This window comes from Ambystoma mexicanum, chromosome 7p (assembly GCF_040938575.1).
Source record: "Ambystoma mexicanum isolate Mex_15411 chromosome 7p, UKY_AmexF1_1, whole genome shotgun sequence".
Taxonomy (NCBI): Eukaryota; Metazoa; Chordata; class Amphibia; order Caudata; family Ambystomatidae; genus Ambystoma; species Ambystoma mexicanum.
This window is the reverse complement of record NC_090939.1, coordinates 222,466,643-222,482,515: the sequence shown is the minus strand read 5'-3', so window position 1 is coordinate 222,482,515 and position 15,873 is coordinate 222,466,643. Positions and strand designations below refer to the sequence as shown.

General features: G+C 48.0%; 1 protein-coding gene across 2 annotated transcripts in view; it reads left to right on the top strand.

Moving 5' to 3' along the window:
- Nucleotides 1-15,873, top strand: part of TTC3 (tetratricopeptide repeat domain 3) — a 2,698,168-nt gene that overhangs the window by 403,008 nt on the left and 2,279,287 nt on the right. For both annotated transcript variants that reach the window (XM_069636090.1, XM_069636092.1), the window contains exon 10: nt 1,006-1,068. In XM_069636090.1, the coding sequence (XP_069492191.1) occupies nt 1,006-1,068 (63 nt within the window). The remainder of the gene's footprint in view (nt 1-1,005; nt 1,069-15,873) is intronic.

The window sequence follows — 15,873 nt, the reverse complement described above, 5'->3', positions numbered from 1 at the left end:
TTTGACGCTATGCTCCACGCCAGCTCCTTTTTGCAGTGGATCTTAAGGTACTTAAGTGTGTTCTGACTTTTGGTGGCCTCCTATTTCCTAGGTGATGTGTATGTACTGCATAATGTGCATTTGTATTACTTGGAATACTACGTCTTAGATGTTTATCATTTCCTATGACTGTTTAGTGTTGGGGCAAGGGACCTTGGTTAGAACTAGATTTTAATTTTCTACAGCTCCCTTTTTCTTCCCAAGCCTTGGCCCTGTGATGTAGTTACCACCAGGTAGTGGACAACATAGTCCAGACATAGCCCACACCTAAACTAACCATTACTGTTTAATACATTTGCTGTGTTTTTGACTATGTACCGTTATGTTTAACCTAGAGTACCTATTTATCTGAGAAATTCCATGTGTCGTTATATAATGGTGTTTATTTTTCTGTATACTAGTGTGGGTGTTTTCTTTTACTGTGTGGAATAACTACTTCCAGCCTCTCTCTCTTGAGTTAAGCTTGGCTACTCTGTCGTCACATCTACTTCTGTAGAGGGGGCTGGTTCACTTTTATGTTATGCATACTGCCTCGCCCTTAGGATAACAGTTTTCACATCCCTGACCATAGGGTTGTGCACAAATCGCCCAAACACATCATAAATGGACATTCTTAAAAATAATCCAATGAAGGGTTCTGCTCTTCACTAATCGGCAATGTGTTCTATACTCCAGTTTTCACACACAGCGTTCACTGGGTTTCTGGCAGGGAAACCAGTCGGTCAGCAGACCACTAGATCTCATTCTCACTTATCCAGCTTTTTTAAACAAACCATGCAACGTGGCAATTAAGTAAAGTCTGCCATTTCCCTATGTCCAGCTATAGAATACTCACCAAATATACTTTTACCTCTGTGATTTTAATGTCTAAAATCTTTCACTATCAAAACTGCTTAGGTTAAGAAATGTAAGAGTTATTCTATTTGTATTCAAATGAAGCTAAAACCTTTTTTCTTTATTTTTTAGCCCAGAAAATTATCTTCTTTATGGTAACCGGGCTCTTTGTTATTTACGCACTGCTGAATACAAGTAAGTAGATGTGTCATGTAACTGCAAATTTACAGGGAAAAATTGGTGTGTTTTTGCAGCTGATTGACCATATTAAGAGGTTTATTTCTAATTGCATTAATATTGGCCAATCAGCAATGCTCCTAGTTCGAAAGTGATGCATTGTAATAATTTGTTCATATACCTTTATTTTTCGGTGTTGGGAACACTGTTTTTATTAACGCCTAAAGCAGTGGGCAGTGTGTGAAGAATTGGAAATGATTTAGGGCTGACTTGTAGCGTGTCTCGGGAGGTTAGCTCAGGGGCAACATGCTCACCTTGGAAGCAAGACGACACGGGAGCACCACAGGTTCGATTGCCTGGTCCGTGCTTCGAAACCTCTCTGTATTAAGCACTTTCTAAATAACCATGTATAAAGGAGATATTTGATCTGTAATATTTGAGTGTATCCATTTCTAATTTAACTTAATGCTCTTGCTTTTTCATTTAAAAACTTGACTCTAGTTTCTTGTTCGAAGTAAAAAAAAAGCATAAAAAAACATATGTAGGGCTGTAATCAAGTCACCTCCATTACAAGTATGTTTTGTGGCAATCTGAAATGTGGCACCATACGTCTTACCACAGAAGGTGCATTTCATTTCTTTTAGAATGAAACCTTGATATTCTACACCAAAATGTTTGTCTTGCAATAGTTTTCCCTACACAGGAATTAAAACACTACTTTTATAATCTGAGTCTGTCTCTGGACAATATTGAGGCTGGGTGTGCAGCATCTTGGCGATTCCCACGGTGTATTAGGAAGGTTGTTCTTCCGTGCATTCTGTGGTTGAGTGTGGCCCATAGGTAGGCAGCATGATTCCTGCACGCTTTCCTGTGGTTGAGCATTCTCGGGCAGCTTTTAGGTTAGCAGCAGAGTGGTTAAGACTGTGTAACTCGAAAATATCGAGAACTATCTCTGCACACTCTGGACAACAGTGGAGGGTGATATCCATGCCAGATATTTATAATTATTTGACTGCACCACAGATGTATCGTTTTTGGACTGATATCCAGCTTAATAAGACATGGAAAACGATGGAGCAGCCCAATTTCACCGCCACCGTACACCATTTGCGTGACTTCCGACAAAAGATAGCCCGCCAAAACACGTGTGCCTCAATTCTGACCAATCATTTAATGGTAACTAGTTGTCAGGAACTTCCAACTTTCCTCCCATCCGTCTCCCATGGCCCCAGTTTTCACAAAGCCTGGCTACAGACTGCGGATGAATTGGTGCACTTTTTTTAGATGGAGAGATTGGGCCTTCAACACATTGTGCCAGTTATGAGGGTTTGCCACTTACATTTGAACCTTGTAAGGCAACATCTTCTGTACAAGAAACGGAGGTTTCATTGTATGCAGCTACGCATTTGGATGTCCTAGCCTCCGATTAGGAATGGAGGAAGGGAATTGCAGCCTTTTAAAAGTTGGTTACTTTCAACCTTACAATGCAAAACGTCTCTAAAATATATACAATTTTGAACATCGATTTGCACTACAGTTATGGAGAACACATTTAAGTTAATATATTGATTGTAACTGACCCTCAATAGACTGCATAATTTGTACCCCAATGCTTTTTGTATTGTTGGAGGAGGTGCAGGGTGTCTGATCCATGGCACATATATGGTGGCATTGCTCTAAAATTAAGCCATTTTGGGCTTTTATTAATGATGCACAAAATAGTGGCCGTTCATCTACCATTAGACCCTTTGGCAGGTCTCCTGGATGACGTGGACGAGCAGGAGATATTCACTTTAGGAGCATAATTGCCAATCATGCTTATAGCTGCACGTTGGGTAATTGCACATAATTAGAAGTCGAAAGAAACTCCCTTCTTACATATGTGGCGGATGAGGCTGTGGCATGTATACACTATAGAGATGATCATGGCCTTATCCGACACATAAACTAAATATAAACCAATTTGGGATCCATTTCTTACATGTATCAATTCAGAGGAGACTCGCTCAGCAATACCATGCCGATGAAAACCTTTTCACAGCTGTGAAACATGCAAATCAATTAAATTTACATTGTAAAATGTGCACTATAGAGGCGCATGGAGAAATGTAAACTATTATGCATGCTCCCGAACAGAGGGATTTAAAGGGACCCTGTGCCCTCCGTTTGCCCCACCAAACTGCTGACCTGGTGCTTACCCCCGCAAGAAGAGACCTCGTAGCTAACACGCGCTCACGCTTCTCGCGCTCTCGCTCTGGCAAAGAGAGGAACACTGCAAGGTCCAGCAGCAGACCCCCACGCACAGGAGACCTGGGCCTTGTGAGGCCTACAGTAAATTAGCATTCCACCGTCTGCCCTTGCTACGAGTAAGGTGCCGGACCCCTGCTGGCAAACCCATACCGCCGGAGGAGCCCGGCAGCGGAGAGAGAGGGTAGGCTGCTATGAGCGACAGACTTCGCACTGAATACCCAGCCAGGGTAGGGGAGACATCCCCAGAGACTTGGCAAAAGCTTGATGAAGGCCAGGATTGGAGAGCCACAGGCTTCAAGGCAGGAGCCCCCTTGACCTGATCACAGGTGAAAGGCATTGGAGGCATGGGATGCAAGTGATGAGTGCCCAGTTTAACCTAACGAACAACGCGGCCTGCACTCATTTCCCCTAAAACTTTCAACGCATTGGTGCATGGATACTGTGAGTGGGTGAGGCACAATGGAGAAAGAATTGAGATGGGGAGGCCACCACTGGATTGGTTGGGTGTGGAAACCGAGAATCTGCCCACAACGTGGGACGTCAGACAAAACCATGCTTGCGCGTGTCCCAGCAAAATCGCGACTCAAGCCAGGGGCCCATAACAACATTGTGAGGAAGATAGACTGGTTTGAGAGAGTTGCGAGAGGGACCACCTAACGCCCAACAAGCATAGAGGAATCTACAGAGTCTGTGCTTCTAATGGAATAGAACACCTGGGGGCCCTTGCAGAAAGGTTGACCTGTGGACCGAGCCTCCACAGGTAGACTTGGAAACCCAGGGGAACAGACGTGGCGGTGCATCCCCGAAGCACTTTTTCATACTTGGCGAGGTTCTAATGTGACAGAGCTCCCGGCGCTGGCAGGGGGCTTCCAGGGGATACGTGCCTTTCACAGTGAAACTACAAATTGACCGAGGAGTAGAATCCCTCGAACCTCCCTCCCACCAGGACAACCTCCCCGGGAAAGGCAGCACAGAGAATAACTAACTGAAATTTGACACCATCTAGAGACTCCCCAAGCGTGCCCAGCACACAAGACTCTGCCACGACTTGAGTTGTTACCATAAAGGCTACACCCATTTATGGCCTAGAGGCATGCCTTGCTGAAATTCATATTCCAACCTCCCCCTAAGAGCGGGATCGGAAGCCTAGGGCGCTGGGGGCGGGGGGTATTGGAAATTGTTGTTCTAGTAAGTTCTACATTAGGGGTGTTTTGCCAATACCGTGTTTTCAGCAGGACCAAATGTTTCTTTTAGTACAAAGGGAAGGTTTCTGAAGCGTGAGTAGGTTTGAGATAGCAAGGGTAAGGGCAGACAATGGCAGTGGGTAATGTGTTTATTGGCTCCCTCAACTCCCCAAGTAAAAGGTTGTAGGTTCTTTGCTAATTTAAGGGGGCAGGATTGTACCTGCTGTACCTGCTGTGCCTGCTGGAGACCCACTGGGTGAAGGATAAGGAACCCCGTCTGTTATCTAGAGAATTGGGGTAATCTATATGGCCTCTGACACAATAAAGAAAAAAGGGGTTGCCGTGTTGGTCTCGGCCTGCTTAGGATTTCAGATGGACGATGTCATGTCAGATGTGAACGGGTGCTATATTTTTGTTAAGCGGAATATTGATGGTGCCGTAACTACCTATGCTCCGAATACGGGTCAGTGAGATTTCTGGGAGGGGGTGAGAGATAAGTTGATGGGGTTTGTGGAGGGCCGTCTAATAGTAGGAGGAGACATTAACATGCTGCTTGTCCCTAAGAAGGACCGCAAAAGGCTGGGGCAGTCAGCAGAGACTCAGAGTAAGGAGGGTGATTTGCTACGATTTAGAAATACCAATGACCCCCCTCCCCTCTGTGTCGTGGATTCACGCTCTCCCCCAACAAGAGGAGACTGGGCGTTAACCTATTTTTCAGCAGTCCACAACTGCTAATCGAGGATAGATTTAATTCCAGTCGATCAACATCTCAAGGCCCTGGTCCTAGAGTCCCATATTGCCCCAATCCTGTGGTGGCACCATGATTTGGTGAGGGTGGTATTTAGTTTATCACTTTTATACCATGCTCAATGGACCCGTAGGCATGATGGCGCAAACATAACCAACCGTCACACAAAACATGAAACATAAACGGAGGGCAGACTAAGTGATATGCAAAAACAGCAAAATAGCTAAAAACAGTAACGTGTCTAACACACTAATGAATCAATTACCAAGGGGGGTCAATTAATGGGAAAATAAAGGTGAAAAGTTCCGCCAGAAGCATCAAAGTACAAGGTTACGGAGTGTACCTCCCATTGGAGGGGATTTACATGGACTAAGATAGGAGGGTAGGGTGCTAAATCCACAACCCACTAACACACAGTCGCAGGTATGTTCGGAGCACCAATCACTCAGATCTATCCTGCGTAACATTTTAAGATCAGACATTGTGACCACACCAGGGCCTTTCCTTTGTCGTAACCAGGCTAGGACCTTATTTTGTGGGGATTTGTTCCTCCAATGTATTCCACATCTAGGACAGGTAATCACCACAGCTGTGCTGCTTCAGAATGTTAATTTTTTTTCTGCGTCGAGGATGTCGATGCGCTGTCCTCGAAGGCCTCCGTCGAGCCGATGTCACTGGATGTTATAAGTAGGACGCACGATGCCCATAGCCTCAGTTCCGTTTTTTCCGCAAACATGTTGGCTTCGGAGATCTCGGCACGCCTCGGTTCTGATAATTCTATCGTTTCTTCGAACTTGGTTCTTTGTGAAGATATCATGTCTTCGTCTTCTTCTACTCCGCGGTCGGGATTCAAGAAGTGTCGGGACTGCAGTTCCAAGATGTCGCTTACGGACCCGCACGACGTCTGCCTCTGGTGCCTCGCCGAGGACACGCCACCTATGACTGTGACGATTGCCAGTCTTTGACATCGAAGGCCTTGCGGGAGCGGAAGAAAACGCTATCTGTAGGTAGGGATTAGAAACCCCGAAAGTCGAAATCCGCTGGGCTTTCGACCGACGATTCGAGGGGCGACTCTCCGCATCGGCGTAAGTCCAGGGGGGGGTCTCGGTCCCGGAGGGGTTCCCGCCATTCCTGTGCCTCCTCGAGGCACTCACGGAAGCACCATCACCGGTCACCAGATGGCGGGTTGTTTGTCCCAACAAACATTCTTCTCCTGCAGAATGGGACACATTTCGTAAGGAGATGATGAATATTTTCGAATTGCAGGGCTCCGTTCCATCCGTACCTTAGCAAGAAGCTGGCAGGGAACGTGCTATGGCCACCGCTCGCACGCCTTCGGGCTCAGGTGGTCAGCGCGATCATTGGGAACCGTCGATGTCCCAATCGGACAAGGTGGATCGCTCTAGCCATGCCCGCTCCAGGTCCCGGTCCTCGACGCCCTCGAGACCGTCGGAGCCTGTGAGGTCTTCTAAGAAGACGTCGAGGGACTCGACGCCTTTTGTGGAGGCTTTACCAGAGGTACCCCGTGCATCGGTGGAAACGAGGTGGAAGGCCCTGAAGAAGTCGGTGAGGCCTGTATTTTAACCTTTCTGTGCCCTCATACGGGGATTTATTCCAACCTCTGGATTACATCTCTGAGGTGGATGAAGGGTCTGATGAAGGTTTGGTTCCTGATGGTTCCTGACAAACTCTTGTCTGGTCATAGTCAGTTCGAAGACCTGCGTCAGACTTTGCACAACGCCAGTGGTCTGGACACCTCTCCGGAGGTTGAGTTCGGTAGGCCTGAGCCTGGCACGCACTCCAAGTCTTCTTACCGGCGTCTCATGTAGAGGGTGACGGAGTTCTTGGGGTGGTCTGCGCCACCAGTGGATTTTCTGCAGGATGACCTGACCGACATCCTTGACCAAGGTCCAACCACTGACCCGCTGCTGCCATTTCATTTGGCTTTACAGAGAAGGGTGACAGCGGCTTGGACTGCTCCGGAGAGTCTCCCGGCAGTGAGCAAGTCGTTGCCGAAAAATACCATCTAGCTAGTAGCGACCCCTGCTACTTGACTACGCACCCCACTCCAGAGAGTTTGGTGGTGCAGGCGGCTACGGCCCCAGCAAAGCATGCGTCGTACCCTACCATCCCTCCTGATAGGGATGACAAACGTTTTGGTGGCTGGGCGAAGAAAGTGTTTTCTTCAGGGGGTATGGCTTTACAGCCAGCCAACTCTGTGTGTGCCTTAGGACGTTTCACTCACGCTCTGTGGAATTGTGTGTCTTTGGCAGCTGAACATATTCCGGAAGGGGAGGAACGGGATGGTTTTCTTGCCCTCGTTCAGGATGGCAAGGATGCCATGTGTGAATCCGTTCAGTCGGGTCTGGACGTGGCAGACTGTGTCAGCCGGTCTATGGCGGTGAGCACCTTGATGCGCAGATTTGCGTGGTTGCGGAAGTCAGGGTTTGCTCCTGACGTACAAGCCCAGCTTCTCAACATGCCCTTTGATGGTGTACATCTTTTTGGCAGCAAGGCTGACTAGAGCCTTGAGAGGTTGCAGACCTCCAAAGCTGCAGCAAAGTCGTTGAGCGCTGCAGTTCGCCAACCTCTGCCTTTTTGTCCTAGGGGACAGCTATGGAGGGGAGGTTCCTTTCGATACTACTCTTCCTTTGGTAGATCGAGGGGAGCTGCAAGTCAAAGGGGCTACCGTAGGAGTAGCAGAGGTGGAAAGCAAGGTACTCAAGGTGCCAAGGCCGCTCGGACTGTTGCCTCTTTGCCTACAGGCACTGCCGCAGCCGCTCCCTCATGGGGCCATGTCCCATGGTTCGCCGGTTGGGGGAAGGCTGGCACAACATCTTGTAGAATGACGTGCCATTACTTCATATGAGGGTTCTAGAGATCATAGCCCAAGGCTACAGTCTTTCTTTCCGGCAGAGGCCTCGCGACAATCCACCAGGGAATCTCTCTTTGAAGAGTCCGGATCCGCTTCTTGCACAGGAAATCAAATCCATGCTGGAGAAAGGCGCAATAGAACTGGTGCCTGTAGCGGAGAGGAACAAGTGAGGGTATTCCCCATATTTTTTGATTCCGAAAAAGGACGGGAGATTGAGACCCATCATGGACTTGCGTGGTTTGAACAAGCTCCTCAGGAAGGACAAGTTCAAGATGGTTACTCTTTCTCAAGTCCTCCAGGCCCTTCAACTTTAGGACTGGTTGGTGTCTCTCGACCTCAAGGACGCTTATTTTCATGTGCTGATCATCCCAAGCATAAGAAGTACCTGAGGTTTGCTGTTGGCGACTCACATTTTCAGTTTAGGGTCCTGCTGTTCGGATTGACCTCCGCCCCAAGAGTCTTCACCAAGCTCATGGTGGTGGTGGCAGTGTATCTCAGGAAAGTGGGGATTCACGTCTACCCCTACCTGGACGATTGGTTGATCAGGGCGCGCTCTCCCGAGCAAGTCCTGGATCATCTGTCAGTCACCTGCCACTCCCTCCACAAGCTGGGCTTCTCCCTCAACTTAAAGAAGTCCCACTTGACCCCTACCCAGCGGCTCCAGTACATCGGAGCAGTGCTCGACACATCCCTGGGGCGGTGTTCGCCTCCCAAGGTGAGGGCTCCTCACATTCTGCAGATGGTGCACAGGTTTCGACATGCCCAGAGTCTCCCGGCGTTCGAGTTCTTGAGGTTGCTCAGCCTCATGGCATCCTGCATTCTTCTGGTGCCAGAGGCCAGGTTGCGGATGGGATCTCTGCAATGGGCTCTCAAGCTGCAGTGGTCGCAGTCCTCCGGCCGGATGTCGGACCCCATTCAGGTGCCGCCCTCAGTCGCCCAGGATCTTCTGTGGTGGGCCGTCAAAGGCAATCTGATGAAGGGGGCTCAGTTTTGGATACCCTGGCCGGAGGTGACTATTGTGACGGGCACGTCCCTCACGGGATGGGGAGCTCATACCAACGAGGTGACAGTCAGCGGTCGTTGGTCTCCGTCGTCGTCCAGACTCCATATCAATCTGTTGGAGCCGAGGGCCATCAGGCTAGCCCTGAAGGCTTTTCTGCCATCTGTGCGAGGGAAGAATGTCCTGATTCTGACTGACCATACAGAGGCCATGCACTACCTCAACAAAAAGGGGGGGCGCAGGGTGTCTCCCTCTGTGCAGAGAGGCGATGCAGCTCTGGTTCTGGGCCATCCAGCAGGAAATTTCGATCTCAGCAGTTCATCTGGCCGGAGACGAAAACGTGGCGGTGGATGCTCTGAGCAGGCAGAGCACGGTTTCTCACGAGTGGGAGCTGGCTCAGGAGATTCTACTGGAGATCTTCGCCCTTTGGGGGACCCCACAAATGGATCTCTTCGCCACGAGTGTCAACCAGAAGTGGGTAAGATTCTGCTCGTGGGAATTTCCTCCAAGAGGAGCCTTAGGGGACACGTACGTAGTGGAGTGGTCCTTCCCACTGCTGTATGCGTTTGCTCCAGTCCCCGTCATTCCGCAAGTGCTGTGGAGGTCACAGAGGTTCGGTTCCTGAATGATCCTCATTGCTCTGGCATGGGCCAGGAGAACGTGGTACCCGGACCTTCTCGACATGTCCATCTGCCCTCTACGCCGTCTTCCCTACCGAGACGATCTGCTTTCGCGGGAGGGGGTTCGGGTTCTCCATCCAGAGGTCAAGTCCCTCAACCTTCATGCTTGGCTTCTGAAAGGTTGAGGTATAAGGATTGGGACCTCCCTGAAGACGTGATGGAGGTGTCTCTTTCGGCCAGAATGCCTGCAACAAAGTCCATGTACCGTTGCCGTTGGAGAAAGTTCTGCGACTGTTGCAGGGTTAAGAATGTGGATCCTTTTTCATGTGCCATTCCTGTCATTCTCTTTTTTGCTTTCGTTAGCCCACAAGGGCCTGCAAGTGGGGACCATTAAAGGTTACCTGGTAGCACTGTCCATATTTAAGCGCTCGTCTGAGGAGTGTTCTTATTTTAAGATTCCTTTGATTTCTCAGTTTCTGAAAGGGCTCACTAATGTGTTCTCGCCATCACCTTTCCAGGTGCCCGGTTGGGATTTGAACCTGGTTCTAAAATTCCTCATGAGAGCTCTGTTTGAACCTTTACATTTGAATCTTTACATTCTTGTCCTTTGAGACTGTTGACCTTTAAAACTGTGTTTTTAGTTGCGGTTATTTCCGCTCGCAGGGTGAGTGAGTTGCAGGCACTAGCCGCCAAGCCACCCTTCACGGTGTTCCATAAGGACAGGGTTGTCTTTAGGCTTCGTCCTTCTTTTCTTCCGAAGGTTGTCGGGATTTCATTTAAGCCAGAAAGTCATTCTTCCGGCGTTCTATCCTCCTCCTCCTCCTCCGCATCCTGGTAAGGCTCCATAGGTTGGATCCTAGGAGAGCGTTAAGCTTCTACATCTCACGCATGTCCCGGGTCAGAGTGGACGATCAGCCCTTTGTAGGATACGCTGGAAGGTGTTTGGGTCAAGCTGTTACTAAGCAGACCTTGTCCAGATGGATTATCTTGACCATCTCGGAATGCTACTCCGTCTGGCGGGTAAGGACCCTCCGGTAGGCTTGAGGGCCCATTCTACTAGGGATGTGGCTGCCTCCACTGCTCTGCAGAGGGGTGTTCCCATTCGTAACATTTGTGAAGCAGCCTCATGGGCCTCTGTCCATACTTTTGTAAAACATTACTCCCTGGACTCTATACACGGGCAAGACTTAGCCTTTGGTAAGGCTGTCCTCTATTCTGCAATTTGATTAGGCATTCTAAATTTCTAAATTCATTTCCCACCCTCATACGTTGGTACTGCTTTGGGAGTCTGTCATAGATGTGGAATACGTCGGAGGAGCAAATCCCCTCGAAGAACAAGTTTACTTTCTTACCTGGTAACGTTCTTGTTCCGACAACATATTCCACATCGTACCCTCCCAGCCTGCCCCTCTACAGAATTTCTTATGCGATTGCAGCTTACGTTTCCGCAAGGCTTTCTGTAGTCATTCTGGCAGAAGATTGGTGCCACACGTTCTGGGGAAAAAACTATAACTGAGGCTACGGGCGTCGTGCGTTCTACTTATAACATCCGGTTACGTCGGCTCGACGGAGGCCCTCGAGGACAGCGTATCAACGTCATTGACGCAGGATGCAGATGCCGGGAAAAAAAAAAAAAAACATTCTGAAGCAGCATAGCTGTGGTGATTACCTGTCATAGATGTGGCATATGTCGTCGGAACATCCCATCGAAAGAACGTTACCAGGTAAGAAAGTAACTTGTCCTTCTCAAAGATTCTCTAGACTCTTTCCCATCCAGTGTTCTGATATTGGTGATCACAAAGTTCCTTTGGTTCATGACACATTTTTTGGTGGTCTCAATCTCGATATTAGGCATTTGTGATTTCCTTACGTGCAGACTACCCAGAATCACCTGATTGATTTTGGCATTCGCCACTGCGCTCATTTTGGTGGGTGATTGATGTGATTTGTGGCCCACCAGGTGGGCGGCCTACTGTACTGGTTCACCGTCCAAATAAGGAGCGGGCATGACGGCCTTTATTTGCATAGTTACAACTCCAGTGGGTAGTTCTGTGGGGTCTGTTTGGCAACCCTGATGGACACCATGAAAGTCGGGACAAGTTTGAGTGGATTTTTCTATACCTTCAGGTGCTGGTTCAATTTGGATAAACGTTTGTAAGTGTGGCAAAAGTGGCATGGGCAAAAATGGGCCCACAGATGCCTCCCATCGCTGGAAGTCCTCCGTGTTACAACGGGCTGCAAGGTCGTGCAGCATCTGTGCCTTGAGGTGTCGCCACGTAACTGGTGCTTTGGAGTCCGCCAACCCCATGTCTGTACTTCCTGCAGGGGATACCCCTGTCTGCATCCCTTTTGGGGTTTGTAGAGTTAGCCCATCTTGTGCGCCGCCTCCATTCTCCAGTCCTCGATGGCCTCAGTTACCTCGCTGCACACAGACATTATTCAAGCACTCTCCCAAGCACTCTTGGAGACAGAACACGCTTAACACCCCCCATGGGGAACCTGGAGGTGTAATGATTTCTTCTTGAAGGATAAAGACTTCTCTCTCTCTCTCTCTCTCTCTCTCTCTCTCTCTCTCTCTCTCTCGAGAGAGAGAGAGAGAGAGAGAGAGCGAGAGAGAGAGAGCTAATGGACGCTATCAATGAGTAGTTCACTTTTAATGGCACGGGAGAAGTGGGGCTCTAATCCGCATGGGTAGGATTCAAAGCCACAATCGGGGGTTGGGGGCGGGGGAGGGGTCTTGAGGATAGTTTCTCAATAGAAAAAAGAGGGGGGAAGCAGGAGGCAATGCTACGTCAAGAGGTTACAACCGGGTTGTATTCAGGGTAACTAAATGTTTTCCGCAAGCGCACGTGCTCCCCGCCGATATAAAGTGCAGTTGAATGATATTTTGGTCCAAGATACTGAGAAAAAACTCATGTTTCTGAGACAGAAATATCCCGGAAAAGGAGCATAAAATGCTTGCGTGGAGATTGAGAGATGAAAAGACGAGGAAGATGGGTTATATCGAATCAGAAGAGGGGGCCGTCATACAGGACCAGACAGGCATAGTGGGAGAATTTGCAAAGTACTATGGCAAGCTGTATGCATCGGGATGGGCAGGCCAAGAGGAACAAATAGATATGTTCTTGGGGGATGTACGCCTCCTGGTTCTAACGTATTCCAGGGCTGAGGGCCTCAACGCTCCCATTACAGTGGAGGAGGAGATCCAAGCCATTAAAGGTATGAGGGGGTACAGCACCAGGGGGAAAATAATTATGATCTAAAAGGAAGAAAAAATGTTAGGGGGCAGACTGGAGTCTGTACTACCAACCTTGGTTTGCAGCGACCAAGTGGGTTTCATCCGGGGGAGACTAGGGTCAGACAACATGAGGATAACTTTGAACCTTATCCACTGTGTTCAAGCAGGGGACCAGGAGGCCTGTCTGGTCTTCCTGGACTCTGAGAAGGTCTTTGATAGTCGTGTGGCCCTTCATAGCTAAGGTTCTGGAGAGGATGGGGCTCGGGGTCAACTTTCTGAATTGGGTTTGGGCGCTATATGGTGGCATCGAGCGCGGCATCTAATAAATGGGAGGGGGGACTATGAGGCATTTAAATTGACAAGTGGTACGAGACCAGGCTGCCCACTCTCCCCCCTGCCATATGCCCTGACCATGGAGCCGCTGGCTTTGGCTACACAAGAGCCATAGCATACAAGGGATATCACAGGGGAGAACTGAATGTAAAGTGTCTCTTTGCAGACGATATTCTGGGCTACCTCACCAATATACCGCAATCACCCCCGACCCTTATGGAAAAGATATCGAAATTCAGCCTTCCTTTTACGCCTCAAAATCAATGTACAAAAATCATGCATCATGGCCATGCAAAAACAGTGAGCTGTTGGTTTGAGGGGTAGGTGGGGTAGGTGGGGTGGGTGGGGCTTGCCTAGCGGAGTTACCATGCATCACCTTAGCACATAGGCTGTGGTATGTTTTGGAGAGAGGGTGGGCAGGAGGGCCTATGCAGATTGTATTATTTTTCTGGGGATATGTGCCCTGATTGTTTTGTTTTGAGTAAATGCCAATAAAAACAATGTTTAAAAAAATAATAAATAAAAAAACAAAAATTCTGCGTAATGCACAAGCAATTTTCAATAAAGCAATGTCCACAAAACATCCTGAAAATAAGACTATTGCGTGAAGGTGAATTTGTTGTGCGGTAAATGAAATGAGGGAAAGTGTTTGTTCTGAGAATGTGACCTTATCAGTTAGGGTCTCTGTGAATGTCTAAAGCCTGGCAGATACTTTGATAGCCAAATCTGGTGCTCAGTATCCAAATCTGCTAATCCGGACATCAGTCCCTCCTAGGAATGAATGGAGATACGAACCAGCCTCGAATTAACTGAGTGGGACATGAGCTCAATACTGCAGTACACCCCAGTTTTAACATTAGTGCCTGTTTGTGTAGACGGGTACTCGTGGTAGGCAAACTCAAGTTGGCAAACTAAGTTACTTAGAAAAGTCAAAGTTCATCAGTGGTCTCTGGTTTTTCAGTGACTATTCCGGTGGTGACAAGTGCTGCAGGCAAGAAGAATGATGGCGAATGCTGTGGGGGAGAAGGTACTGAAACAGAGGAATGATTATCTTTTGTATGTAGGGTATGGCTCCATTGCACTTGGTGTTTAGTAGTGGTAGTTCAGTCTCTTTGGAGTCCCAACAATAACCTGCATAGTTCTTTTGTTCTTTGGTTCTGTAATGATCGATAATTATCTAGGTTGCCATGAGTTTTTCAGGCATCCCGCATCTGTCGGATCAGCACAGGGATGAGCAACAAGACTTCTTCTGTGAGAAAAGTTGCTTGAGGCTTTAAGCCCCGTTGTTCCAACTCTGTTAACGGAAGAGAGCAGTGATCCACATATTCACTATGGTCTTCTGGGAGGTCCAGTACCCCCAGACACCAGCATTAGACTAATCATGGGATGTTGTAGCAGCAAGCCTTCCTCTTGGTCTTCTTCGGTTTGCCATTTACCCAATGCTTTGTTGACTAATCTCAGTTTGACAAAACAATGGAGCAGACTCCAATTTTAAATATGAATATTTGGAGATCAGTGCAAACTCTGTTTACAATCCGGATTGTATAAAAATTTGTTCGCCTCGCAATCGCAGATTGCTATTGCATTCAAGCTTTCCTGGGCTGCTTCCTGGACAAACACTCAAATTCCACTCAGAAATGCAAGGCAATTTGTGTTTGTCCAGGTGTGGTCATTACTTCCCTGCCCTCTTTTCCCATTCAAGCAGGGTCCAATGAGTATATGTGGTTTAATCCGTGCACTTAGACACAAACTGGAGCAATATTTAGCTGAGGAGCTCTTAATGGGTTTGAATGGAGTTGCCTCTCTCAAGGGCTCCTCTTGGGATACAGCCAGCTCAATCGTGCAAGGAGGCCCTCCTTAGGCATTGGGAGGTGGGGGGGCAGTGGGGGGGGTCAGGTTTTCTTTTGGATACCCTACCACCGAGTACTTTTTTTTTTTTTTTATTTTTTTTTATTTTGATTTAATCGAAAAGATTTTAACGATTTTTACAAAAAGAAGAAAAAGGTTATTCTTGCTTCTTCCGATGCGCCTCAGCGCTCTCTTGTACGGTTTAACTTTTCCCGAGTCTTCACGTTCTCGTTTACGTGATGTTATTAATGGCTGGGTTCAAATAATCTGTGTCTTCTCCGGCGGGATTAATTGGTGGTACTTTTGCGATCATTTCGAAAGCCAGTTCTATCAATTTTACCATTACGATTGTCCATCTAGTCTTCTCTCCCGAAATTAATCTGCACCATACCACTTCCGTGTCTAGCGTGGTTACCTCTTTCATACAAGGGAGCAGGTATGTGTATCTGTTCTGACGTGTCTTTGGGCATTTTAGGATCAGATGTTTCAGTGTTTCCACTTCCTCTTTTATTCCACATAAGCGACAGCTATTGTCTGTTTTTATTGACCTAATTGTTAGGATTTGCTGTGTCCTTAGTAAGTTCAGTCTAGCTTTTAGAAACGTCGCTCGCATTTTTTTGTTAGGAAATTTCTTCCAATAGTTTAGTGGCGATTTTACTTTGTTGTATGTCGGTGGGAGATGAGTGAGTAGCTTGTTCGAGGTTGCCGCTTCTATCGATCGAATCCA